This window comes from Glycine max, chromosome 4 (genome assembly GCF_000004515.6).
Source record: "Glycine max cultivar Williams 82 chromosome 4, Glycine_max_v4.0, whole genome shotgun sequence".
Taxonomy (NCBI): domain Eukaryota; kingdom Viridiplantae; phylum Streptophyta; class Magnoliopsida; order Fabales; family Fabaceae; genus Glycine; species Glycine max.
This window is the reverse complement of record NC_016091.4, coordinates 30,700,424-30,726,595: the sequence shown is the minus strand read 5'-3', so window position 1 is coordinate 30,726,595 and position 26,172 is coordinate 30,700,424. Positions and strand designations below refer to the sequence as shown.

Genomic DNA, 26,172 nt, shown 5'->3' with positions numbered 1-26,172 from the left:
CGCGAGCAACAGACGACGATGGCGACGGCAACGGCAACGGCTACAGCTACAGACGGCAACAGCAACACCCTGGTTTTGTTTTTTTTTTTTTTGTTCTGTATTTTTTGTTTCTATTTAGCCCTCTTCTACTAATTACAATGGCTAAACCATCATCACGCATTATGCTTTTATCCTTTTGTTATTTTGAACTCTTGAATGAGTTTATTTGGTGTTGGTTATTGTGTGAACTCATGAAACTTTTTTAGTTTATTTGAATGCAATCCATTGTTTTTTTAATTTTTTATTTATTTATTTTTTATCTATTGTTTTGTTAATATATATATATATATATATATATCATGACATCCGCCATTTGCCTCTACGCCATCCGCCATATTTTTATGGTGGATTTTTGGCTTTCCACCATGAACCACCATCCGCCATTAACAACATTGAAGCATACCTTGATTTGATCAGTGGTCATTTGAACAGGAATTAGAAATCAGGTCAATGGTTCAATATCTAGACACTGCATCACGGACATTGACGCATACAATTGTGTTTGATGAAGGTATCATCCATCTAGGGTTGTTCAATTCAATATGCTTAGACAATGATGGCCTCCTTGTTGCTAAGGATTATGGTACACAATTTGTGAAAGTAGATACTAAATTGGGTCTCGTACATGAGAGCAAGGATTTCAAAATTAGATGTTAACTCGAGGCACCCTTTTTCTACACTGAGTCTATATTTCCCGTTTAAGTCTGTACCTTATTGCTATAGTTAGTGTAGGTTATTTTACAAATAAGTGTCATAGTACATGGGATGAAATCTGTTATGGGAAAAACATTGGCTTCTACACTCTAAGTCCTATGAAGCAATACAGACTTGGGGGCTACAGTTATGGGGATTACTCAGTTAGATATATTAGGCCGAACAGATGTAAAGGTATGCCCACGTATGTTAAGAAACCGGAACATATGAAGTAACCGACATGAAACACATATAATAGTTGACACGTGGCATAACTAACTTTCCTGCCAAAGGCCCCTAACGGTCTATAAAATTGTAACTATACACGAAATAGGGGGACTGTGATTCATTTTTAACAACAACTCTCTCCCTCAATTACGCTCTCCATGTTCTAGTGATCAACACCATAACAAATACTAATACAATTTTTATTGAGAAAGTATAGGATTAAAAATATATTTTACCATAATATTTGTTCAATTGAACTAATGGAATTGTTATAGACAGGACCATATGAGATAACTACAAGTTGGGCCATGGTTGTGAAATTCGTGCTACTTCCGTGGAAACCACAATTGATCTTTACAGAAACTTCCATTATGGGCATTAACCCAGAAAATGGCAAGTTTTACAGCCATGTGGTAGGTTCCAACTATCTCGTAGTGGTGTTGTGCTATCAAGTGATGAGTTTTTAAAGGACAATATTTACATGTTTGGTGCATTTGATGCTATTTTTCACCTTGGTAAATGCTTTATAAAGGTTTAAATGAAACTCTCACTACAAGAAAAATAACCTATGCCTACGGACGCTTTTTTGCTACAGACATAAATTAGTGTAGGTAAATCTCAAAAATACTTTTACCTACAACTGACTAATGTAGGTAAAACTCAACCACTTGTACCAACCATTATTTGGTGTAGGCAAATTCATTAAAACTAAAAAAATACTTCTACCTACAACTATGTTGTGTAGGTAAAACTCCAAAAAACTTGTACCTATGGTTGATTAGTGTAGGTAAAACTCAAAAGAATTACTACCTATAGAAACACAGTGTAGGCAAAATTTTAAAAAACTTATACCTACAACTACTTGATGTAGATAAAACTTCACAAAATCTATGCCTATAATTGGTTGGTGTAGGTATAACCTCAAAAGTCTTATACCTACAATTGTTGGTGTAGGTAAAATTCTTTAAGACTATTTGAATTTGAATACTAGTCTCTTGTTTTTTTTAGTAAATACTCAATTTCAAAAAAATAATCATTCAATTTAAATTAATTTTAGTTAATAATTATTCAAAATTTTCATTGACATTCGTCGGGACACGTGACACGTGTGTGACCAAATTTCCCATTTGAACTTCGGACCTGAGCGTTGTTTTCTCAAATCCACTTTAATCTAACCCAACACAACTTTCTCTTTATTTTGGGATTGAAGAAGAATAACAAAAATCGTGACTTGTTCGCCAAAGAGAAAAGTGTAGAAGAAGAAGTAAAACATTAACCTTTCTCAATTTTTTAAAATTCATAAACAAATATTTGATAGGTTATGATCCTTAAACTATTCTCTAATTAAGTTTTTAGTCCCATACCATATTAAGTATACCAGTGATAATATGACAAACATTTTGTAACCTAAAAGCCGAAAGCAAATTACCAATTGCCCAATTGTGCGGCCCCTTGACTATGAACCAAAACAAGCGTCCCTTGTAAAAACTTGTAATAAAACTCCTGAAACCAATTGCAACCTCCCTCTCACGCACACATCTTTACTCATTGCTTGTTTCCTTGTTGAAAACCCCTGCTGCCCCACAGTCCTATGCTACCCTTCAGAACATTGATTCACTTTACGCACATGCACAGTGGCTTGGGTATTATCTTAGTGCCCAGGGAGTATAAAATGCATGTGGCTCTGATTTTTAATGTTTTGGCGCCTGTCCTTAACAAATAACAATGGCTTCGAACAAAAGGCATTTCACGGAGGAAGACGACGATCCTCACTCGTTCTCCAAGAAATCGAAGGAATCTGAATCTGAATCTGATGCATCCCCTTCTTCTCTTCGCATTTTTCTCAATCCTGCGGACTATGACTTGGGTATTCATTCTCACTTCACTATCATTCTTGTTACTTGTTTTCATTGAAAACCTAACATCTTATCCAAGGCACTGTAAAAAATTAGACGTTGAATACTTAAAATTGATAGAATTTGAAAGGATCGCTAGTTATTGGTCTCTTAGGGGGAAGTGGTTTGGGGTTTTGAGAATTTATAACGTCATAATATTTTCTCGAGCTATTAACTATTCTTGTTCCTAGTGCATAATTCTCCTTTCATTCACTGTGTTTCTGCATACAAGCACTAGAGTTACTTCCAACTAAATATTATTTACAAATTCATCCTCGTGCTCTAGATTGGAGTTTAAAGTTTCATTTTCAGCAGTTTTCTTCCTGATTTTTTGGACATATTTCTAGGTGTGGGATTACATAAGTGGAAAGCTGAAGAAAGATCTACAGTACCAGGCTGATGTGAGTGAGTTTTTATTTGAACGACTTTACCTGCCAAGAATAAATAAATGTCTTGTATGTGATAGTTGATGATGAATTTGGAAATAGATATTTGGTTGATATATTTCCTTGGTAAGGTTTACTTAGCCCCAAGGTTACCAAACACTTTTGTTACCTTGGTACCTTTACATTTATAATTGCATTCAAAGCTGTAGAAAAGATATTTCACTCAGATCTTTGTTGTCATTTTGGGAACTATTTCAACTTTGACTGTAAATAAGTACAGATTGGTGGTAAATAAGTACAGATTGGTGGTTCTGTAATATATATATATATATATATATATATATATATATATATATATATATATATATATAAATTTATGCACAGATTACACCTTTTTTTCATGTGATTGTATTTTCTTTCATGATATGATGTCTTGTTTTGATAATATGTCTCTTGCTCACTTTGTGTTCAGTAAGTGTATGAAGTTATGAACATATCTGCTTGATTTATGCTGTCTAAGAATATTAATACTATTGATTTAAAGGAAATTTCTTATAGTTTATCAAAAGTCTTTGCCTTAGACATTTTCTGATTCTATGAACTTGCAGGAAGTGTTCATGATGCATGATGATGTTGTGCTTTGTGTAGACTTTAGCACAGATTCAGAAATGCTTTCATCTGGGTCTCAAGATGGAAAGATTAAAGTGAGTAATACTTGTCTGCATATAAGGCTGCATGAGCTAACCTATAGAAGAAATTCTTGTATCCTTGATTTTGTACATTTTATATTTTCAGGTGTGCACTGCACATATAGCTTTGATATTTCTGTGAAATAGAACTGAGCTACCAAACAAAATTCATTTGGTGAAATTTAGATTGTATGACTTTGAAGCATGGGTTAATAGTGAATAGCGTCAAATTGTGCAACAATAGTATAGTGATGATGTGGGGAAGATTTGCCTCTGGTAGCTATAATTTGTGGTTGCATTGTGTTTTTGCTTTGCACTGATTGCAATCTAGATGGTGGTATTTTATGGACAAAATTGTGAAGTGGTTGCAACTTTAGGCAATGGCGAAATCACGCATTTTTGTAGGGAAATTTTTGTGATTTTACTCCATTTTTTGCAACAGTAGGATTTTAGGATTAGAATCCCTTCATCCATACAGATAACCCAGCCACCCCACCCTGTATTTGTACCTCCTTATTCTTCCCTCATCTTTTCTGGCTACCAAGTACCACCCAGCAACCCGAGTGTTTTCTGGCCATTGGCCAAACCTGTCCTTTTTTTTGGCAGCCAAAACTTCTGTACTCTGGTCTTTGCCCTATCACCTTTATTTTGCATAGCTTAGTTAGTCCCACCTTCCTGTCTTGCATGTTTTTTTTTCATGGATGATAGTCTGTGCTGTCTTTTTCTTCCCTTATGCTTGACTATTGTTATGGACTTATAAATTACGCCTTGGATTAGTGGTAATTGTGTCTAGGCTGATTTTTATTTTTTAATGATGAATATGTCTTTAATTTGGTTTTCTTTATTTTTTTTATTTTAAAAATGAGCATTTATATGAATGTGGTATAAATTATTTATTGTGCATGTTGGGCCATCTTGCATTCCATTTCACTCTATGATTTGTGTTTATAACTTCATATGGTCCTACTTTGTCTCATTATCTTCTGGTTCCTTGAATTTTTGCTATCTCCAATTCTTGTCGATGTTGTAGTTGTTGACTTGCTGTTTTTGGAAATGTTTATGTTTTTACCCCAACTGTTAATATGTAAAACTTAAAATTGTATATTTCACATTTCATTTTAGGTTTGGCGTATTAGGACTGGTCAGTGCTTACAGCGTCTTGAACGTGTTCATTCTCAAGGTGTCACAAGTGTTTCCTTCTCCCGTGATGGAAGCCAGTTATTAATCACTTCATTTGACAGCACAGCAAGGTTTTTCATTTAATTTTACTTATTTAATGTTGTTTTGTTATAGATAACCGTTTATATTCCATTAGCTCACCTGACATAAAATTTTGGCTTGAAAGGTTCTTTTAACATGTTAACAAGCAGAGCATGAATGACCAAGTGATTAGAAGTTGGCATTATTATTAGTAGATAGTAGCAAGCCTAAAATCCACCATACAAATGTCGAGTTGACATTGCGGTCAATGGAGGAAAGCATGGTGGTTACTGGTTGCAATATATTTTTCTTTTCAAATGCTAAAATAAATCTACCAAATATAATTGTCATATACTAACTATCTGGAAAGGCTAAGCTTCTAGCTGAAAGGACATGAATGGTCCTCCTTTTCCTCGATATAATCATCATTTTATTGTCTTCAAGTGAGACATATCCTTGTTCCTGTAGTTCCTATTCTTCATAGCCTCTTCTTCATTCTTCTTCCAAACAATGGCGCTAGAAGCTTGTGAAAGGATTCTTATTAGAGATATTGGAGGAGATGCAAATGAAATTACTCATTTCTGTGCTGCTCTTTATTCTTTAATTTAGAGCACAACTCGTTCAAATCTTTAATGCTTTATTACTGCAGTATATTTTATATCTTAACATTATGAAATGCTTTGATAAAATGTTAGCAACTGTTAAGTGAAAATGTTCCTCTTTTTGTAATACAGAATTCATGGCCTCAAATCTGGAAACTGTTAAGTGAAAATGTTCCACTTTATAATATGGCTATATAGGGCCACCCAAAAGGAGGAATATTTAACCTATTTTTTGGAGAAGGCTTATGACTTTGGTGGGACCACTTGGGCCATGACTGAATTCAGTTGGGACGTTAAGTACGTTGGTGTTCAAGCCATTGCTTCCATGGTAATAATTCCCTCACACACACTTCCCTTCTCCTTTTTTTTCTTTTCCTTTATTGTAAATTGTAATTTGTAATATCTCATTGATCATTCTTCTACCTTTCAAAGTTTTAAAATGCCAAAAAGGTACATTAGAAGTACTATACTGACTTTCAAAAGAAAAAAAAAAGAGCACCATGGTTTATTTCTTTATATATTTCTTCATGGGTTCAATTTACATTGAGAGTAAATTCTCACCAGGTATATATATTAAATGTAAAAAGTTATAATTGACTAATTAAGACCAATTCAAACAAGTATCTGAATCTTATTTCATGGTTTATGATCCATAACAGCGTGATTTAAAACATACGAGGTGAATATGTAATGTATAGCATGTTTGGTTTCACTTTTCACGTTTAGAACATGAGTTTCTTACTTGGATCTGAACGAGTTGTCAAACACGCTAGTAGTGTAAATTGCTTACCGACATTTTTCATGAGCTTGGTCCATCATATTCATTCATCTTATTGCATGACAACTGACACTTGTTTCTTTTCTAATTTTCCAGATGAAAAATATTTAGCTATTGTCAGCTCTAGACCACGGGTTATAAGCTGGGAAATTGGGGAAGAGATTCTGAAGTTCCCTAATGATTTGGTAATCTTCATTACTTATTCTGGATACGAATATTTGTCTTTACAAGTTAAAAGCATCATTACATTTTAGTTTTATTCCTCAACAGGGAAATGTAGAGCACATTTCTATATCGAGTGATGCCAAAAATTTAGTTACATTAGATTTTAAGGATAAACATCTTCAAGTTTGGAAGTGTGATTTAAATTCAGGAAGTCTGTGTAGAGGTCCTACACTTCCCATAAGACATCCTCCATTAGTTTATGTAAAATTTACTCTTTGGCATGATGAGCAGTAGTACTACCACAGTACCACTATCTGAGTATATTTAAGAATTGATTGGTATTTTTTGTACTATCATTTAATGTAGATCAACATGAGGCTACTGAAGGAGTCCTTCTTGATGATGATTTGAATGAGCCAACAATGGGAGAGAAACTTGCTAGTCTAAGTGTTCTGGATGGGAACAAATCAAGGAGTGATATAGAGCAAGAATCTTTTGTCCCAGCAAAGCCTCCAAGTGCAGACTCTGTACATGTTTTGCTTAAGCAAGCATTAAATGCTGATGATCGCACCCTTCTGCTAGATTGCTTGTTTACACAAAATGAGAAGGTTCTCTTTCTCTCCTATTTCTATTGAACATTATGTATATTTGAATGGAAATTGTCCACTTGCTCAGTTTCTTATATGTTATACATGATGTAACTCCTTTTGCAGGTTGTTGTAACTTTTCAAAGGCCATGTTGCAGCAGATCTCTAACTTTGTGCAGCATAATAATAAGCTCATGTATATTTAATTAAAAATTATAATCAACAAAGAGTGTAATTAGGAACTAGATTTATTATTATTATATGACATTTACCTACAGAACACCGTAGGTACAAGTAAATTGACTTTTACCTACAGTTAGAAATTATAAGTATAAATTAATATCTTTTACCTACACATTTGAAATAGTAGGTGTTACCTATAGTGATAGTTAAATTTGACTGTAGGTAAAAATATATCCGTAGGTAAAGCCTATAGTGACAGACTATTAGTTGTCACTGTATACCCCCTCAAAGTTGACGCAAAAAACGTCTGTAGGACAAAGTCCTTTATACTTCTACCTACGGATTTTGGACTTCTAGTGATAGATCTTGACAGTAGGTAAAAGTCATTTTCCTTGTAGTGTCTAGTTTTAATTGGAAAACAACACTCAACGGTGCTTAAACTGCATCTTATTTTTGTAAATGTAGAGATATTACTACTTCCATATTGGCATTGAACTTCTTATTTTTCAATTTTCCCGAACTTTTGGGATTCAATAGAGAAAAATGAGTATTTTTCTTTTGAAGGTTTGTTGGATGTAATCAAATAGGTAGCCCTTCTATTTCACAATATTTGGATGTATGCCTTGGATGTTCTTTATCTCAAAGTCTCCTGAAAGTTATTCTAACTTGGAAGCCTTGGCACTTTGCAGTTGAGGATTTACAAGACACTAGAATTGGAATCACCCAAATATCAAATATTGAAAAGGATGGCAAATTATGAGGTCAATCTTGTCATTCATCAACATAGATGTTCTTGCATTGATACTGATAGTTTAATGTATTTTCTGTCATTTCTGATGTAGTAGTCTGTTCCATGATAATAATGGGCCATTTTGTTTAAAGGACCGCATTCATAGAGTTTCTAGTCTAAGAGAATAGAGAGAGAGAGAGAGAGAGAAAGGAGAAATGAAGAAGTGAAATATTATTCATTAACCCATGTGACTCAGATTTACAAAGAGTATATATAGACAATTCTATTAGAGAGTCTAACAGAATTGTCTAACTAACTTTCAACTACTAACAACTAACTAACTTCTACTAGAAGCTAGATGAGTCTGCAGTTGATTAACTGCAGCTCCATATAATACTCTAATACACCCCCCCCCCCCCCTCAATGGGGCTGAGTCTTTGGAGGAGGCTCAAGGACACTGAGTTTGGATCTCTAGAAAAGAAAACTGGTTGGAGATAGAGCTTTTGTCAAGGCACCTGCCCATTTATCTATGGCAGGAATGTGGTAGACTTGCAGTTTTTTAGCTAGAACTTTCTCTCGAACAAAGAAAATATCAATCTCCATGTGCTTTGTACTGGAGTGAAGAACAGGATTATGAGTGATGACAACAGCACTTTGATTATGACAGAAGATTGTTGGAGTAGTGAAAGGAATAGAGAGTTCAGTCAGCAGAGTTTGAATCCTATTAGAGTAATGTACAGAGAGTTGCAATATTCAACTGCACTCCAGTTAAAGGGAGTTATTTAGAAGTTAGTTAGTTGTTATAACTGACTTTTTTGGTCTATAAATACCAGACTGTACTACACTATTAAGTGGCTTAATATCATTTTTCATTCTCTCTTTCTCTCAAAATATCTCTATGATACTGTTAGAATTCTAATAAATCCACACTACTTCAGTTGTAGCTTGAGATAGGTTTCGATACTCAGCTTCAGTACTTGACCTTGCAACAATCTGTTGTTTCTTAGACCACCAAGATATAAGGTTAGGACCAAAATAAATAGCAGCTCCTAAAGTAGATCTGTGATCATCAGGGTTAGAAGCCCAATCTGCATCACATAGGGCCTTAATAGGAATGGTAATTCCTGGAGTAGCAGCTTTGAGAAGTAGGCCATGGTGTAAAGAGCCTTTTAGATACTTGAGAATTCTTTTCACTACTGCTCAGTGAGTTTCAAGAGTATGACCATGAATTGACAGACTTTGTTTACAGCAAAACTTAGCTCAGTTCTGGTTATGGTGGAGTATTGGAGAGCTCCAACTACTGATCTATATAGAGTAGGATCTGAGAAGAGATATGCTCCTGTTTTAGTAAGCTTGCATCCAAAAACCATTGGGGAAGCAATAGGTTGAGCCTCAGCCATTTTGGTTTTCTGTAGAAGGTCTCTTATGTATTTACTTTGAGTTAGAAGAATAGAGCCATCAATTAGAGTCTTGACTTCAAATCCCAAAAAATAGTCCAGCTTCCCAAGTTGTTTAAGTGAAAAATTAGAATGAAGTTTGATAATAAATTGTTGGACTAAGTTGATAGAACTACCAGTGATTATAATATCATCAACATACACCAAAAGATAAATGATATGAGAGGTATCTTTGAAAACAAAGAGAGATGGGTCACACTTGCTTGCAGAAAAACCAAGATGCAAGAGAGTAGATTTTAGCCTGTCAAACCACTGTCTTGGTGCTTGCTTAAGCCCATATAGAGCCTTATTCAGTTTACAAACTAGAGAGGTATTGGGGTTTTCAAAACCAGGGGGTTGCTGCATATAAATGGTTTCCTCCAGAAAACCATTTAAGAAGGCATTATTGACATCAAGTTGAAAGAGTTCTCACTTGTTGGTTAGGGCCAAGGTTAGAATCAACCTTACTGTAACAAGTTTGATGACAGGGGAAAAGCTTTCATTGAAATCAGAACCAGCCACCTGATGAAATCCTTTTGCTACTAGTCTAGCGTTGTATCTATTCACAATCCCATCTGCATTTTCTTTTTCTCTGAACACCCATTTGCAACCCACTGCTTTCCTATTGGATGGAAGAGATACCAAATCCCAAGTCTTGTTATTCATCAGTGCCTCATATTCTTGTTTCATTGCAATAAACCATTTTGAACCAGCTAAAGCTTGCTTTACAGACTTGGGTTCACAGTGAGCAAGTAACAGAGTTGGATTAAGCCTAGGTAAATGAATTCCAGACTTTAATCTGATCTGCATAGGATGAGAATTAACTGTAGGAACATTTTCCAATGTTGTACAATGTGAAATTTCAGAAGGAGACTAATCTAATGACTGAGGAGAATTAGCTTGCACAGAAGTAGATCCAACTTCAAAGATAGGAGCTACAGGCTCAATAGTAGGACTAGAATCAACATTGACAGGAGAACTAGAGTTGGAATTTGAATCTGCTGCGGGATCAACAAAAGTAGGACCAGCAATAAAATTGCTAGAGAGGGATGGAGAAGAAAGGGGTTGAGGAATAATAGGTATGGAGGGAATTAAAGAAGTGGGGTTAATAAGGGGTGACACAGGCTTAGGAGAAGATAAAAACAAATCTGAATAAGGAAATTTAACTTCATTGAAAACAATATCCTTGGAGATGAAAAGTTTGCCAGTAGGAGAAAGGCACTTGCAGCCCTTAAGAGAGGTGGAATACCCAAGAAAAACACACTCATGAGACCTAAATTCAAGTTTGTGACGATTGTAAGGTCTAAGGAAGGGAAAACAAGAGCAACCAAAGGCTTTAAGGAAGTTATAATCTGGGTTTTTGTTGAATAAAACAGTATAGGGAACATTAAAGTTTAGAGAGATGGTAGGTAATCTACTAATCAAATATACTGTTGTAGTGAAAGCAAAATCCCAGAACTTGAGAGGTAGGGAGGCTTGTTTTAGGTGAGTCCTAATTCCACAATACGTTTGTGTTTCCTCTCGACTACATCATTTTGACGATTAGTGTGAGGACAGATCAATCTATGAGTGATACCCTGGCTTGCTAAAAAATTGGTTAGAGGTCTAAACTCCCCTCCCCAGTCTGTTTGAACACTTTTAATTTTGGAATTAAACTGAAGTTTAGCCATTAACTTGAACTGTTGGAAAACAATGAAGGTTTCTGATTTATTTTTGTAAGCAGATAAATCCATGTGAACCTAGAATAGGCATCAACAAAGGTTATGTAATAGTAAACCATTTTTGGAAGGAATATGTGCAGGACCCCATAGATCACTATATATTAATTCCAAAGGTTGATTATAAATTGTTTCAGATAAGGAGGCATGTAACCTTTGAGATTTACCAACATAGCAAGTTGTACAAAATTCGAAGACATTTTTCTTAGAGATTGGTATCTTACAATGATTGAGAACAAGTCTCAAAACATCAAAACTAGAGTGGCCCAATCTAAGGTGCCAAAGAGTTTGAGAATCTGTTCTAGTACGTGCACTTGCAACAGAAATAGTTTTTACATCAGAATTAGCATTATTTACATCAGGACAGACATTGGTTACAGAATTTGAAACAAAACAAGAAGCTGAACTGGCAACAATTGAGCCTTGGAGATGAAGGTTTGGGAAGACATATAAATCATCAAGTCTAAGTGAGCCTTGAAGCAAGATCTCATTGGCTCCCTGTGATTTCACAAGACAATGATTAGGATGAAATTCAAAATATACACCATTATCTAGAGCAAATTTATTGAGTTGTTGTATGTTTTGTGATTCCCCTATCACATGAAATGAGGCACCTGAATCTAGTAACCAAGTTATAGGGGTACCAGTCTGAAAGTTAGAATTAGAGTTTGCAATCATTGCACTTGGAGACTGTTGATTCTATTGATTGTTTTGCATTGACCTGTTTTGATTGGTACCTTGACTCCATGAATTTGATGATCTGAACCCATTGTTTTGTCCATAGTTATTTTGACCAGAACCATTTCCTTGACTAGAATACTGATTTTGACTAAAGTTGTTAGTCGGAGTATTTCCTTGATTTGAAGGATCATGTAGAGTGAGTGAAGGATTTGGTTGATAGACCTGATCAAACCTATAGTGACAGACAGATGCAGTATGACCATATTAATTCCGAAGCATCCTCCCTTATAGCCACGACCGCCACCGCCACCTCCACGGTGGATGTCGTGGTTAAAATTTCCATGACCAAAAAAATCATACTATTGTGAAGACTTGTTTGACGCTACATGAGAATCAAAAAAAAATGACGAAGAAGAGTTAGGGTTCACCTGAGTGAGATTAATTGAATGCGATTCAGAAGTATGTTTTCGTAACTTCAGCAATCAAGCTTTGTGAGCTAGCAACAGTGCTTCAACTTCTTCAATAGGAAGTGGTTGAAATTTACTTTTTATAACTGAGAAGATACCAATGACTACTCCTGTATTCACTCAAGCCAATGATGCTGACCTGTCCAAACTGTCAATCCAAATAGTTCTTCCATTTGACAAAGAAACAGAAAGGTATGTCTACTGAGTTTTGCTTGTTTTGAAATTTGAATAAATTTTGTGCTAAGAGATGCTTGCCTTGGCTTAATAAAGAAATACAGTTTTGTAGAAAATAATAAACATAAAAAAGTGTAATATCTTTAGTTGAATTTAAAGGTTTGTGCTTACTGTTTTAATGTTGACCAGTTTGCCAAATCCTAATCAAGAAACAGCTCGCTTGAGAAAGGTTGAAGGAGGCATTGTTGCAATAATGAAGTTTAGCGGAAAACCCACAGAGGATATTGTTCGTGAAAAGGAGAAAACCCTGCGTGCCAATATTATTAAAGATGGTCTTAAACCTCAGCCTGGTTGTTTGCTTGCACGGTACAATGATCCAGGTCGAACATGGACCTTTATAATGGTATGCTGCAAAACCTGCTTGAGTGTGTCAGTTGATTTCTAATATGTGCGGTGTTTGCTCTACTGTGACTAATAGATATCTGATGTACGCTTTGGATGAATTATTTAGTTATAGAGATTAGGTTCGAGAATAATAAAATAGAAGAAAAGAGAATGAACCCATTTTTGGGAGTGACCTTGTGTTCTTGATGTTCTCAATATTTTCCCCAGCATCAAACCAAGAACTTGAAATATGTCCAATCACGTTTATATTCTACCAAAATTTGATAGTATAATCTATCTCAGTGGAGCATATTCATTCCTTGATGAAATCAGACTAAGCAATAGATAGTTTGAGGGTGTTATAGGTAGATCATGAGATTCAAGATGGGATCTCTCTCAAAATCCCTTATTATGTGCCTCTTGATGTCTATTTATACTTCTATTTTCCTTCAGAATCCCGTAGGTAAGTCTTTGTTTTCTAGCCAGTGTCTGTCAAAATAGGGGTATGATAGGTCTTTTATTAGGCCTTGGGGATTTCTTCTTCTATTATAATGTGTTGAAATTGCTACAAATTTCTAGAGTATTCTTAAATATAATATGTATGAAAATAGTAGAATATCCTAGAACTATAGTGAGTATGAATATGGTAGAACAATCTAGAACTATAAGTGTATGTATAAGATAGAAGAATCTAGAACTATCATGATACTAATCTATCATGAAAACTCTAGAAAGACCTAAAGTAATGTAGAAACATTCACCACCATTGAGAGGTTGGTGACTTGAGCCTATAAATAGGCAATTGGTATGTTGTAATTTATCCAAGAAATCAATGACATAGCCTTCTTTCTAAAATAATTCTCTAAAACTATCAACTATCAACTATCATCTAACCAACTTCCAACAGTGGTATCAGAGCTACGTTCGATCATACATTGGGCGTAGTTATATTACCTACCTACCATTCCTAAATCCTCCCAACTACTTCAAAAATCTCCTTTGTACTATTAACCCACTCCAATAATATTTTTTCTAAGCTATGGATAACACTACTCAATCGTCAACTATTTCTGTCCCTATCTTCAATGGTGAAAATTATGATTTCTGGGGTGTTAAAATGGAAACATATTTTTCATCTCAAGATTTATGGGACATAGTAGAAGAAGGCTTCACCGTTCCCACAGATACTTCAGCTCTTAATGCATCTCAAGAAAAAGAGTTGAAGAAAAATAAACAGAAAAATTCAAAGGCGTTGTTCACCTTGCAACAAGCGGTGACTGATCCAATTTTCCCAAGAATTATGGGAGCTAAGATTGCCAAAGAAGCGTGGAACACATTGCAGGAGGAGTTTCAAGGAAGTGTTAAGGTACGTGCCATTAAACTTCAATCTCTAAGAAGAGATTTTGAACTATTGAAAATGAAAGAGTCTGAGACAGTTAAAGATTACTATTCTAAAGTTAAAGAAATAGTTAATCAAATGAGAACTTTTGGGGAAGATATTCTTGACAAGAAAATTGTTGAGAAAATTCTAATTACTATGCCTTCCCGTCAAAGTTTAAATTTCAGCCCCAAAACAAAGAAAATGGAGGAAAGAAAAATTATGGAGAAACTTCCAGAAGAAGAGAAGGTTCTAGGAATTTCCTTAAGAACAAAACAGATAAAAATTCTCCATGCAATATATGCAAAAGGCAAGGCCACGCAGAGAAAAATTGTTGGTTCTGTAATATGCCACAATGCAACCATTGCAAGAAGTTCGGGCACGTAGAGAAAAATTGTCGCAAAAAAATAGGCATCAAGCTAATATCGCAGAGGAGCATGATCAAGAACAATGTATGTTCTATGCCACTCAAGACTCAATAAAAGAAAAGGGAGGAAGCTGGTACTTGGATAGTGGATGTAGCAATCACAAGGCCAAGGATGAGACTATTTTCAAAAGCATTGAAGAGTCTGTCAAAGTCAAAGTTTGACTGGGAAATGGAAGTGTGGTTGAATCAAAAGGCAAAGGCACTGTCATAGTGGAGACAGATAAAGGTACGTGACTCATCCATGATGTCTTACTAGTTCCCATCCTAAAAGAAAATCTTCTAAGCATTGGTCAAATGATCGAGAGAGGCTACACACTTCACTTTGAAGGAGGTGTATGCAAAATCTTAGACAACAAAAATAAAAGGTCTTAGATAGCCCAAGTAAAGATGAATAAGAGCAATAGAAGCTTCCCTCTAAATTTAAAATATGCAACAAAAATTGCCATGAAGGTACAAGTTGATGATTCATGGATATGGCATCTAAGATTTGGCCACTTCAACACACATGCCTTGAAGTTGTTACATAAGAAGAACATGATGAGAGATCTTCCAAGCATAAAGGAGAACAATGAAGTGTGTGAAGGATGTCTCCTTGGTAAGCAACACCGATTTCCTTTCTCAACAAGCGGAGCATGGAGAGCAAAAGATCTATTGGAGTTGATACATACGGACGTCTGTGGACCAATGAGGACGCCATCACATGAGAACAACAGGTACTTCATACTCTTCATTGATGACTTCTCTAGAATGACATGGGTACATTTTCTAAAATAAAAATCAGAAGTCTTTGGGGTATTCAAAAAGTTCAAGGCCCTTGCTAAAAATCAAAGAGGAAAACGGATAAAAGTACTAAGAAGTGATCGCGACAAAGAGTACACCTCTCGCGAGTTTGAAAGATTTTGTGAGGATGAAGGCATTGAGCGACAACTTACATTCGCATATTCTCCTCAACAAAATGGAGTGTCCGAGAGAAAGAATCGCACAATTATGGAAATGGCTAGATCGATGCTCAAGGAGAAGGGACTACCTAACACATTTTGGGCTGAAGCAGTCTACACTGCTATTTACATACTCAATAGATGTCCAACTAAGTCTGTAAAAGACAAGACTCCAATTGAAGCTTGGAACGGGAAGAAACCATCAACAAAGCACCTAAGGGTCTTTGGATCTATATGCTACATTCATATTCCAAACGTGAAGAGGCACAAGCTTGAAGACAAGACTATACGAGGTATCTTCCTTTGGTATAACAATATCTCTAAGGGCTACTTTGTCTATAACTTACAAACTAAGAAACTCGTCATCAGTCGAGATGTTGAAGTTGATGAGTAAGCTTCTTGGAATTGGGATGAAGAAAAAGTAGAGAAGAACGTTCTTATACCCGCTCAACTACCTCAAGAAGAAGCTGAGGAAGAAGACCCAGGTGAACCACCTTCACCTCCACCACAACAACAAAATCAAGAACTATCATCACCAAAGTCTACTCCGAGACGAATAAGATCTTTGGTGGACATATATGAAACCTATAACTTGGCCATACTTGAACCTGGAAGCTTTGAAGAAGCGTCAAAGCAGGAAGTATGGGTCAAGGCAATGGGAGAAGAGATACAGATGATCGAGAAAAACAACACATGGGAGTTAGTAAATCATCCCCATGGAAAAGATATCATTGGGGTTAAGTGGGTCTATAAGACAAAGCTCAACCCTGATGGCACCATACAGAAACACAAGACGAGGCTAGTAGCTAAGGGTTACTCACAACAACCCAGAATTGACTACAATGAGGCATTTGCACTAGTAGCTCATCTTGATACCATAAGAGCTCTAATAGCTCTTGCATCACAAAAAGGATGGAGTATCCATCAACTAGATGTCAAATCCACCTTCCTTAACGGCGTACCTGAAGAAGAGATCTACGTGGAGCAGCCACAAGGATTCGTGTCTGAAGGCAAAAAAAGCAAAGTGTTAAGACTAAGAAAAGCACTCTACGGTTTGAAGCAAGCACCTCGAGCATGGTATAGTAGAATCGATCAATATTTCATGGATCGAGGATTCAGGAGGAGCAAGAGTGAGCCTACACTTTACATCAAGGCTCGAGGTAAGTACACTCTCTTACTCTCTCTATATGTAGATGATCTTATTTACACGGGAAACAATACTAAGATGATGATGGAGTTTAAAGGAGACATGATGAAGACCTTTGAGATTACCGACCTTGGTTTGATGAGTTACTTCCTCGGCATAGAGGTAAGTCCAAGAAATGAAGGGATATTCATCTCGCAAAAGAAATACACAAAAGGCTTACTTAAGAAATTCAAGATGTATGGTTGCAAACCTGTTGCTACTCCACTCATAACAAATGAGAAACTACAGAAGAATGATGGAGCACCAGAAGCTGATGCATCCAAATACCGAAGTCTAATTGGAAGCCTCCTATATTTGATAGCTACACAGCTTGACATAATGTATGCTACAAGTCTTCTATCAAGATTCATGCAAAGCCCAAGTCAAATACACTTTGGAGCAGGAAAAAGAATTCTGAGGTATCTACAAGGAACAAAAGAGTTCGATATATGGTATACTACCGAAACCAACTCAGAATTACTTGGCTACACCGACAGTGATTGGGCAGGTTCGGCAAATGACATGAAGAGTACCTCTGGCTATGCTTTCTCACTAGGATCGGGAATGTTCTCTTGGGCATCGAAGAAGCAAGCTACAGTAGCATAATCAACAGCAGAAACAGAGTACATGGCAGCTGCTGAAGCAACGAGTCAAGCTATATGGCTTCGTAGGATACTTGAAGACATGGGAGAAAAACAAGATGAGCCTACTAAAATCAATTGCGACAACAAATCAGCAATTGCAATGGCGAAGAATCCAGTTCATCACAGCAGAACAAAACACATAGCAATCAAGTATCACTTTATCAGAGAAGCTGAAGCAACTAAAGAGATCAAACTCGACTACTGCAGAACAGAAGATCAAATTGCAGACATATTCACAAAGGCGTTGCCGAGACCAAGATTTGAAGAATTACGAGCTATGCTCGGAGTCACAGAAATTTGCATCAAGGAGGAGTGTTGAAATTGCTACAAATTTCTAGAGTATTCTTAAATATAATATGTATGAAAATAGTAGAATATCCTAGAACTATAGTGAGTATGAATATGGTAGAACAATCTAGAACTATAAGTGTATGTATAAGATAGAAGAATCTAGAACTATAATGATACTAATCTATCATGAAAACTCTAGAAAGACCTAAAGTAATGTAGAAACATTCACCACCATTGAGAGATTGGTGACTTGAGCCTATAAATAGGCAATTGGTATGTTGTAATTTATCCAAGAAATCAATGACATAGTCTTCTTTCTAAAACAATTCTCTAAAACTATCAACTATCAACTATCATCTAATCAACTACCAACATAATGAGATGAGACAGACTAATGTTGTGTCAGACTGTCAGTTACTAGAAAAAAGCATGACTGTGTTCTTTGATACTATTTTATGAAAACAAAACAATGCAACTAGCTTTCTGCCTAAACATGAAAATTATAAATATGTTTTTGGTCCTGTAAGTTAGCATTTTTTTCATTTTTGGTCCTTGTAAGTTCATTTTTTTTCTAAGTTTAGTCCTTATAAATTTGTACCTTATCAATTTTGGTCTTTGTGAGATAATTTGCTCATTTTAGTCCTTGTATGTTTATATTTTTCCAATTTTGGTCCCTGTAAGCACAAACTTATGGGGACTATAAATGAAAAAAAATTAAAATCATACAGGAACCAAAATTGGAAAAACACAAACATAAGGAGACTAAAAATGAGTAAAATATCTTATAGGGACCAAAATTGGAAAAACATCAACTTATGGGGAGTAAAATTAAAAAAATGAACTTATAGAGACCAAAAATGAATAAGCACTACCTTACAAGGACCAAAAACGTATTTAAGCCAATGGTATAACTCTGTCTTTAGATCTCCAACATTGTTAGAATCGCCTTGATTGCATTTGAGTAACTCTAGTTATACCCATTTTGCTGAAGCAATGTTATTGATCAATTCCATAATCAGTACCATTTTACCCACTCCAGCTCCACCAAAAAGTCCTATTTTTCCTCCACGACTATAAGAAACTAAAAGATCTACTACTTTTATTCCTGTTTCAAAAATGGCTAATTGTCAGAATCTGCAGTTGATTTGATCTAGAACTGAAGTTTATTCACCAAATTCTCAATTAATTAATTCAAATATGCTATTACAGGCCAAATATAATAAACTAAATCATTAATTCATCTAAAATGTGCAATAAAAAGCATAGACTTATTATCTAGATTCTTTCCATAAATATGACAAATCACTCTATAAATGTATTTACAGATGGATTTGATATGTTAATTCACAAAAGCTGTTTTTGCTTCCATTTGTCATACTGCAACTAAACAACTTTCTCATAAATTTGTTTACAAGTGAAGAATCAGCAGTAAAAGAAAACAAATTGAAAATAATTGTTTCTTGGGGGGTATATGCACGTCATAGTGGAATTGAGTGTCCATTATGGTTGATTTTTTCTGCTATATGCATGATTCGTAATTTATATCGGTGAGTGGTACTTACTATTCCCATCTATTTTCTTAGTTTAATGAATCCAATGAATTTAGTTTTCTCAAAGTATTATATTTTCCCTATTGGAGATATTGATTTCAACTTTTTCTTTTCTTATTGCTTGTATACTGTACCTGCATTTAAGCCTTCTACTGTAATGCAACTGAAAGAACATGTGCAGCAATTAATGTACCATGTAAGTTAGGGTGCATGGACGCACTTTTACATTTTAGTCCTCGAAACTTCTTACATTGTAGTATTTTACTCTTATTTTTACAATTTAATCCTCAATAAAAAATTTATCGGCTGTGCAAATTTGGTGGAACTTGGTTAGTAGAAGCTTGACTGTGTTAACTCCACCCATGTGTGAAAGGAGCAAGGTTGTAGTACACCCGTGTTAGAAACCTTTCCCCGCCCCTTCATGAAGAAGGATGTGAAGTTGGTAAGTGATTAAACTTTATATTAAGGACTAATATAAAATGTAAATAAGTTTTGAGGACTAAAATGTAAATGTTCATCAATGCACTTTAACCTACATGATGCATAGTTGAAGGCAAATTTTCCTAAAGCGGGTGCTTTTACAAAATATTTCCCCAAAGGGGGTCCTTTCGAAAAATATTACATGAGGGGGCTCTTTTCTACGTCCTTTGCATGGATAATATAGCAAACCGCCACTCCTAGTGGCGAGTTTGCTGGGAAAACGCCACGTGGCACGGAAAACGCCACTCGTAGTGGCGAGTTGCCCAGCTACAGGCCTAAAGGGGAGTTGCAGCTGCAACTTGCGATTTGAGTGCAAGTTGCAACTCCCATTGGCAACTCCCATTGTATAATTAAATTAGTTTTATATTTTATTTTGTAGTTTCCAGTAAAATAATTTGTATGATAATTTTTTTTAAGTAATTATTAATTAAAACTAAATGTCAACTTTCAAGTAATTTTTTTAAATACATACATAAATTTAAATAAATTATCAATTTATTTTCCGATAAACAAAGTTCAAAGCTAAAACAAATGTCACAAATCTTATTGATTAATTTTAATATAAAAAATAAAACTCTTTTCAAACTTCTGTTTTCTTCGTTGAGTTATATTTGAAAGGAGAAAAGGATTTTAAACTTTTCGTAGAGTTATTTTAAACTCTAATTTATGTATGTATTTAAAAAATCCCAAAAATACAATGGAAACAGCGTGAGGAAAACTGATATTTGAGTATGTATTTATACTGCCCTAAATTGCCAATGGGAATGATAACCGCAAAATTAGAATAACTCTACGAAAAGTTTAAAATCCTTTTCTCCTTTCAAATATAACTCAACGAAGAAAACAGAAGTTTGAAAAGAGTTTTATTTTTTATATTAAAATTAATCAAGAAGATTTGTGACATTTGTTTTAGCTTTGAACTTTGTTTATCGGAAAATAAATTGGTAATTTATTTAAATTTATGTATGTATTTAAAAAAATTACTTGAAAGCTGACATTTAGTTTTAATTAATAATTACTTAAAAAAAATCATCATACAAATTATTTTACTGGAAACTACAAAATAAAATATAAAACTAATTTAATTATACAATGGGAGTTGCCAATGGGAGTTGCAACTTGCACTCAAATCGCAAGTTGCAGTTGCAACTCCCCTTTAGGCCTGCAGCTGGGCAACTCGCCACTACGAGTGGCGTTTTCCGTGCCACGTGGCGTTTTCCCAGCAAACTCGTCACTAGAAGTGGCGGTTTGCTATATTATCCATGCAAAGTATGTAGAAAAGAGCCCCCTCATGTAATATTTTTCGAAAGGACCCCATTTGGAGAAATATTTTGTAAAAGCACCCGCTTTGGGGAAATTTGCCCATAGTTGAATTACTCCATGTTCATCGAAGATCAAATTTCTCCTTTTTAAAGTTGTTACCTTAATTTGATATTCATTTGCTTAACTAGTTACAATTGCTTCATTTGTTTTGTGGTTCATGACATGGAAGAGGAATGAAATGCTCATATGGCTCGATGACTTCTCGTTGGATTAGCATCAATGCAGTAACCGTACCTAGCTGCGTTTTATCATCACTGCACATAGCAAATTTTCTATCATATCTTTTGGCTGAGTATATGAAAGATATGATTAGAAATTCTCTTATCAAGGAGGGATGTTTGGAACCAAAATGGCAAATATACTACGCATTGAAAGTAGAAAGTTATATAGGGGAGGATTAAGGTACTTGTTTATTAGCTGCTATTCATTAAATTGTAAAAGAACAGAGAGCAATAATATATTTATTCTTTATACACCTGTTATTTATGTATGGCATAATTTAACAAAAGAAAAGGTACTGCGTTATGATTACTTTTAAATTTGAATCATCTTATCTATTCAAGATACTTTACACCGAAATAGACCCCTAGGAAATGCACATGGATCGTGTCAAGATAAAAATGAGTAGGGTCAAATCTCACAAAGAATTGAGTAAATTATCAACTAATAACAAATTAGATTATTTGAGTAATTGATAAATGAGTATTGAGTAATGAAAATAAAAGAAACAATCACAGCAACTAGAGAATACGATATTCTAATTTCTGAAGGCAATTTTGGTGGAAATCTTCTTCTTCTTCATCCTAAGTAACAAAGTTCAATTTAATATAATCTAATCTTTGCATTAGTTTAAATCAGTGAAAATAGATGTAGCCTCTTCGGCCTATTTGTAGTTAAATCAATAAAACTTTAAATCAAAAGTTTTATTATGCTCTTTTATATTTTAAAATATCATTTTAGTTTTTTTTAATTCTTTGTTAGAAACTGTGAACTTTTAAATTTTAAAATGGTTTAATATCGTTTTTGATTCATTACGTTTTGTAGTTGTTTCGCTTTGGAATATTATGTTTAAAATTTTTATTTTAGTTTTTTATGTTTTTGGAATATGCGATTTTGGTTCTTTTTTTCAATTTTTCGTTAGAAAAATTAGTGTCAATAAGTATTTTAAATTTTAAAATAGTTAAATTAACATACTGATGGATAAAAATCGTCACTATCTTTTTTATTTAAAAAGTTAAAAATCACTAAGTGAATGAAGTAAAGATGAATTTGAAACCACAAACAACAACAATATTCACTCTCCTATTATTGTTATTATTCTCTTCATTTAGTTTAATCATTTAATAACGATAATAATTACATTCACCAATTATTCACAATCACAATGGGTAAGGACATCTTCTCCTTTTGCCACTCTACCTCTCACCGTCGACCCAAGAATACTACTGCTCGTCCCTGCTCTCATCTCCATCTCAACCTCCCTGCGCGACCGGAATTGTCGCCTCACCTAACAACAATTGTCTCATTACCATCACCGGCAGTAGCATGTTGACGAAGGCAAAGAAGAAGACACAACAATGCTCAGTAGTGGATGAGGTTTGACCAATCGAGCTAGTCAGAATCATCTTCCAATGAAACGTACCTTCAACCCCTCTTTGTATTGCTCATCTTCGCGCCGACCTGATTGTAAATGTTAGATGAGAAATCCTCTACTTGCCAAACCCAATCATGTGCAACAGTGGAGGTCTAGCTCGCAAACCTCACAAAGAGTCACATTGTGACTTCCTTGTTTAGATATAGGTTAATTGGCGAGTTATGATATGTTTTTGTCTTTCATGGAAGACAACTCTTGCTTCGATCTCGCTTGCTTTTATTTCCAATAATATAGTTGTGTGAAAGGTTGTGATTTTTCAATGAAGAGTATAAATTTGTTGTGGTTTCAACGAGATTACGTGTGACGTCGTTTGATTTGTGTTGTGCTGCTTATCTTTTCAGATATGGAAAAAGACGTAAAAGCATGACAGATAAGAAGTGTGAGAAACAATTATTAACCATATAAACTTCTTTATACAATTTAGTAAAAAAAAATATAAATTAAAATTTGATTAATATTACACATTTCTTTTATATCAAAATAAATTTATTTATAATATTTTTTTGAGAAATCTTTTTATACGGAAAAATAAATAATTAAAAGGTGTTCTAGAAAAAAAAAATGGAGTTATACCGTGGAAGAATATTGGGAGGGCATGAGATTTCTAGCACACCCCGACCTCAAGTCATAATGATCACCAAAGAATGAATCACAAACAAAATGAAAACAAAAATGATCTAATGAACTAATTTTAGAAGTTTCTTCTTTATTTAGATATTTTTAATATATAAAAATTTATAAATTTAATTTGTGTGCTTTGCATAAGTAATTTTTTTATATCTGTTACTTAATAATATCCCGTATGAATAAAATAACTTATGCAAATAACGGTTTTAAAAAAAAATCAAACTAAGAACGGTTTTAAAAAAAAATCAAACTAAGAAACAGACAAAAAAAATATTGCATTGTCTAACAGTTAGACACGTGACAAGCTCCTGATCAGATTTAATATATATTAGCAGTGGGACCCATGCAAAGAACAACTTAAACAAAAATCAAACTAAAAAACAGAAAAAAAAAAGTGAAAAGTGAAAAAAAAATTGCATTGTCCTGTCGTTGACATCTGCCAATGACAAGCAGATGGACAGAGAAATTTCATATATATTGAGATGACGTATCAATATATTATCAAACAAAAATGTAATTTTATTTTACATTAACTACATATTGTATTACTTATCTTTCTTAGATAGATTTAGAAAATACAAATCAATCTAATCTACTATCTATCTACTATATATATTATAAAAGAGAACCCCAAAAAAATTACTGGTGTGTCCCTTCTTAGAAAATTGACACCTGTCTCTTTTCCTGTATTTATGGTCATTTTAACCTTGCTTCATTTGTTGGCACATGTATTTTTTCCTTGTTCATTTGTTGACACATGCAGTTTGTCCTTCTTCATTTGTTGACGCGTAGGTTGAGGGATTATACAATTGCATTTCTCTCCTTATTTCTCCTGTAGAGTTGGTTGTCTCTTCCTTCCTTTCTTTCTTTCTTCTTCTATTTTCTTCTTTTCTCTTCCGATTCGAACACAACCAGCTGCAAGAAAGTCATTTTCTTTGTGTTGTGCATGTTGCATTTTCTGTTTTTAATATGATTCTCTTCTCATCTTCATTCTATTCTTTGGTCTGATTTTTTGTGATTTGATTTTTGGGACAGACTACAGTAACAACGGCGGTGCTAAAGGTCAGGACGGTGTTGAATAATAAAGGTGTCATTTTGAACTATTTTTCCCCTTTTTTGGGGTTGTTATTTGTCTCTATTTGCAAGGTTTTAATTTTGTTTGTTGTTATACATGTTTTCTTTTTAATAATATTTATTTTTTGTTATTGATTTTTCAACTGTGTTTTTGGTTCCTTTTTATTTTTCCGGGCTACCGACGAAGAAGCATTCAGCAGGCAAGTTGTTTCTATTTGGAAGGTTTTAATTTTGTTTGTTGTTATGCATGTTTTTTTCTTAATAATAGTTATTTTTTCTTACTGATTTTATAACTTTTTTTGTTTTTTATTTTATTTTCTCGGGCTATCGACGAAAAAGCATCATGCAGGCAAGTTTTTTTCCCTTTTGTTGTCATGCATGTTTGTTTTGGTACTATTTGTCTCTATTTGCAATGTTTTAATTTTGTTTGTTGTTATGCATGTTCCTTCTTGATAAAGTTATTTTTTCTTACTGATTTTTACAACTCTATTTTTTGTTCCTTTTTATTTTCCCAGACTATCGCGAAGAAGCATCCACTAGGCAACTTTTTTCCCTTTTGCTGTTATGCATGTTTGTTTCATTACTATTTGTTTCTATTTGGAAGGTTTTAATTTTTTTTTTGTTATGCATGTTTTTATCTTAATAATAGTTATTTTTTCTTACTGATTTTTCAACTTTGTTTTTGCTCCCTTTCTCCAAATTTCTTAGATTTGGTTCTATCTAATTACCTTGGACCCATTGATTGCAGAAAGATATTCATAGGGGGTTTAGCGAGAGAAATGACTATTGGTGAGTGTTTTCTATTTGTATTGCGTTGGTTTGTTTTCTTTCTGGGTTTACCAATGAGCATTCGTGTAATCAACTATTTTTTAAAAATAATTTTGTGTAGCGCAATTCATCAAGCACTTAGAAATCGTGGAGAAGACAGTTCTGGTTACCGTGGATTATTGTTTCAAAATGTTAAATTTTTCCAAAAAAAATTTCCTGGAGGCTTTTATTTTCAATTGTTAAAAATTAAGCCCATTGCAGTGTGTCCACATGTTGATAGGTTTGGCATTTGGAGAGGAAGGAACCACAGGCATATTGGTTTAAGGTGGAGTTTCTTCTGCAGTGGCAACACATGAAGGGAATTTCCTGGCTTTGGAAACTTCCATTAGCTGGAAATCGAAAATGCAAGAGTATTTTAAGATTTACCGCATCAAACTTTAGGTATCAATGACATTGGTTACCACTCTCTTCTAATATATTGTCTTTAAAACACAGGACAAAGAAAATGTTTCCAGGCCTTGAAGGTTTTCCCAATCATACTGAAAATGCTACTGATGTACAGGATGGGATGGATAGGCTATCAAAATTACTTGACGGCATAAGTTTTGTGCACAACGAAGCGGTTTTTATAGGATATTTATTAATAAGCATAATAATTGATGATCCAGTTTCATTGGAAACAAGATTGAATGTTGTTGTTAATCATTATTCGCTGTTTCAGGTTCCTATATCTATAAACTATAGACTGCTTGATGATCAAAGAGGAAGTGAGGTTTTGACATGGTTTTCTCAACAAC

General features: G+C 34.4%; 1 protein-coding gene and 1 non-coding gene across 2 annotated transcripts; both read left to right on the top strand.

Moving 5' to 3' along the window:
* Positions 1 to 5,422: 5,422 nt before the first annotated feature.
* LOC102660181 (uncharacterized) lies at positions 5,423 to 7,729 on the top strand. Its single transcript, XR_003266804.2, has 4 exons — positions 5,423 to 6,060; positions 6,607 to 6,695; positions 7,042 to 7,283; positions 7,389 to 7,729. It is a non-coding gene; the product is annotated as an uncharacterized protein (transcript).
* A 4,529-nt stretch (positions 7,730 to 12,258) lies between these two features.
* LOC100795335 (uncharacterized) lies at positions 12,259 to 21,466 on the top strand. Its single transcript, XM_006579126.1, has 4 exons — positions 12,259 to 12,339; positions 12,572 to 12,669; positions 12,841 to 13,054; positions 21,422 to 21,466. Exons 1-4 carry the CDS (start codon positions 12,259 to 12,261, stop codon positions 21,464 to 21,466), a joined length of 438 nt encoding a protein of 145 aa, XP_006579189.1.
* Positions 21,467 to 26,172: the final 4,706 nt, after the last annotated feature.